At 31.8% G+C, this 2,898-nt stretch overlaps 1 protein-coding gene across 1 annotated transcript in view; it reads left to right on the forward strand.

The window, feature by feature from the left end:
- The window catches only part of LOC100813127 (ubiquitin-fold modifier 1), a gene marked incomplete at its 5' end in the record, with an annotated part of 6,390 nt that extends 4,621 nt beyond the window's left edge, over window positions 1–1,769 (forward strand). The window contains one exon of the mRNA XM_014766226.3: window positions 1,596–1,769. Coding sequence (XP_014621712.3) covers window positions 1,596–1,669 — 74 coding nt within the window. The remainder of the gene's footprint in view (window positions 1–1,595) is intronic.
- Window positions 1,770–2,898: the final 1,129 nt, after the last annotated feature.

The raw sequence follows: 2,898 nt of genomic DNA on the forward strand, positions 1-2,898 counted from the left end.
TGATTTCACTTAAATAGATGGGATGGCAATAGTTTGATACTTTGATTCAACACAATGACCTTGGTTTTGCCACAGCTCATAAAATGGTTATGTTGTTCTGAATCGCAATTTATGGATTCCTTTTGGTGGAATATACCATGGCAGTGAATCTAGAGGTTTTTTTTTTACCACATTTGGATTAATTTTAAAAAGTATATATATATATAAAATGTAATTAAAAATAATTTACTCATTTGGGGTGGTTTTGCCGCGTAACAACCTTCCCTTTTTCTTTTGTTGCCGCATCACCTAAAGCACAAGTTAACACGTAGCCCTTATTCACGTATGTCCTATTAAAAAAAAAATCTAGGAGCTACATGTCAGTTCAATATGATGCTAACTGGAGTAAATACATTAAGAGTTTACATGTGGCTGGCTCCTATGCTTAAAGCCTTAAACCCCCCAACTTACTAGCATTAATTAACCCTATCTCCTGTCCCACAGCCACCCTCTTCCTCCCTACAACTCACCCCTTCCCCACCATTTTTGTTGGCTTTTAACTCCTCTTCTCAAGTGAGAGATTCACTAAAAGTAAAGTAAGGAGTTATTACTATTAATTGAAAAACCAATGGTTGAGATTTAAACTACTACTTCATAGTTTGTTATGCATGCATGTGTATGCATGTAATAACAATTTCTACTGTTGACTTTTTAATGATGACTATAATTTCTCGATTTACCCTCCATAGTGAATCCCTAACTTTAGAGAAGGCAAATCCATTTTTTTACCTCATCCCTCCTCCTATAGTGGATCAAGGTTGGCTCCCCCTTTTATCATTAGTACAAATATGTATTTCTTCAATAATGTGTGATTGTTTTATCAACTTGCTCTTTGTTGTTGGTTCATATTTATAAAGCTCGAGACTGAGTTGAAATGTTGGTAGCTTATAATTTGTGAGTGAAGAGTCAGCTACCATTACTTGAACATAATCCCAAGCTAGTAAATATGAACTAACAAAACAGCAACAAATAATAATAAGAGCAAATGGATGAAAAGAAATCACATAAAGATGTTAGATGAAGAAGAATTACCTGTGCTGAGTTTTAAAAATAGATGATGGTGAGGAAAATGGTGGGGAAGGGGTGGGTCGTTGGAAAGGGAGAGGATGGGAAGTTGCTGCATGTTTGGAGACATGGTAAATGCTGATGAGTGAAGAGGGTTCATAGTCACGTGTGAACACCTCGTGTGTGACATAAATCAATGTGGTGCTACGTGTAACGTCATGTGTATTTGCACCACACACGGACCCCTGTCATGTAGTGTCTCATTGCATTTTTAAAAAAAAATAATTAATTAAACACTACATGGACCAGTGCCACGTGTTGTGGTTGCACCACAAGTGACATCACGTGGACGTCAAAGTGGCACAAAAAGAGAGAGATTATAGTAAATCATCCCAATGTGTAAATTAATCTTTAATTACAATTTTTTTATAAATTATTTTTAAATTAACCCTATACCTTGTTCAAAAGCCATTGAATCAAATAAACATATGTAATACTTGCTGCTTATAGTAATTAATTAAAGAGATACTATGTTTGTTACAATTCTTCAGGTAATATCTTCCTTAAGCATGGTTCAGAACTACGTCTGATTCCTCGTGATAGGGTCGGTGCAGCTGGGGTTTAACGGGACGTTTGATTATTGGCTAATTAATTATCTTCTTCATTATTTTTCTGGACGAGTGTATCTATAACTATTAATAAATGGAATTATCTTATTTAGTGTATATATTTTCTAGATAGTTTTATCCTTTATCAATTTATTTATTTTTTAACAATTATCCCACTACTTTTTAGTTAATTACTTTCTTTTCTTATTTTTTTAAACTTTTAAACTTTTCTTATTTCTTTTATTTTATTTTTATTTAAAATATATTGAGAGACTAGAAGTGTCTCTCTTCCCCTAGTATTAATAATAAACACCAGTATTAATGATATCATGTAATGTAATTGATATATCGGTGTCTCTGAGATAAATTTTATGTGAACAATGAATACATATTTGGGAAAATGATTTTTTTTTTTTGTGAATGGGAAAATGATATGTAGTCTTCCTTCCTTTCGAGTTTCGACTTTCAATTTATTTGTCGATATTCAGCAGCAAAAACCCTGTAAACGTAGTTGTTCCAATTGGATACGAGGCAGCTCTTTCCATAGGCAGCACCCAATAATGGCTACCATTTTCCTCTCGAGATGAAGAGCATAGCAGAAGCATTATGGAATTCACTAAATTATATCAGTTTTATGAATTTTAACAATGTTTCTCTTCAATGGTATAATTTTTTATCAACTTAATGAATTTTACAAGGTGCCTTTACATATTTATATTTTTTTATAATAGTTATACAAGAATATTTTAAATGTTATAAACTAGTTTTTGTAGAAAAATTGTTCTCATAGTTGGATTCCATTCCAAGAGATTTAAGCAAGGTATGGGGGACCAAACGCTCCATCTTGATATGGTCAGAGCTACAACTTAGGGGCATCTTAAACATAAAAGTAAGTTTTTTAAAATTTAAAAAAGTAATTTTAAAATAAATATTTTTTATATAAGTGTTTTTTTAAGGAACTAAGACTTGTTTCTTAAAATAAACAAAAAAATAATTTAGACAGACACATTAAAAAAATAAAAAGTTATTTATTTTACTAAGTACTTGTTTCAATAAATCTGAAAAAAAAATGTGTTTGGATTTATGTCGAAGATGTGCATCAATGTGTAAACAGCCTCGCGTTGACAGAAAAACGCAGAATCTACTCAACATAGATCACAAGTTCGATCTGGTATACGTAAAACTTTTTGTTTTTTTTTTACGTAATTCTAAACACGCGAATAATGGAAGATTAAATAGAAAAACT

This window comes from Glycine max, chromosome 13, assembly GCF_000004515.6.
Source record: "Glycine max cultivar Williams 82 chromosome 13, Glycine_max_v4.0, whole genome shotgun sequence".
Taxonomy (NCBI): domain Eukaryota; kingdom Viridiplantae; phylum Streptophyta; class Magnoliopsida; order Fabales; family Fabaceae; genus Glycine; species Glycine max.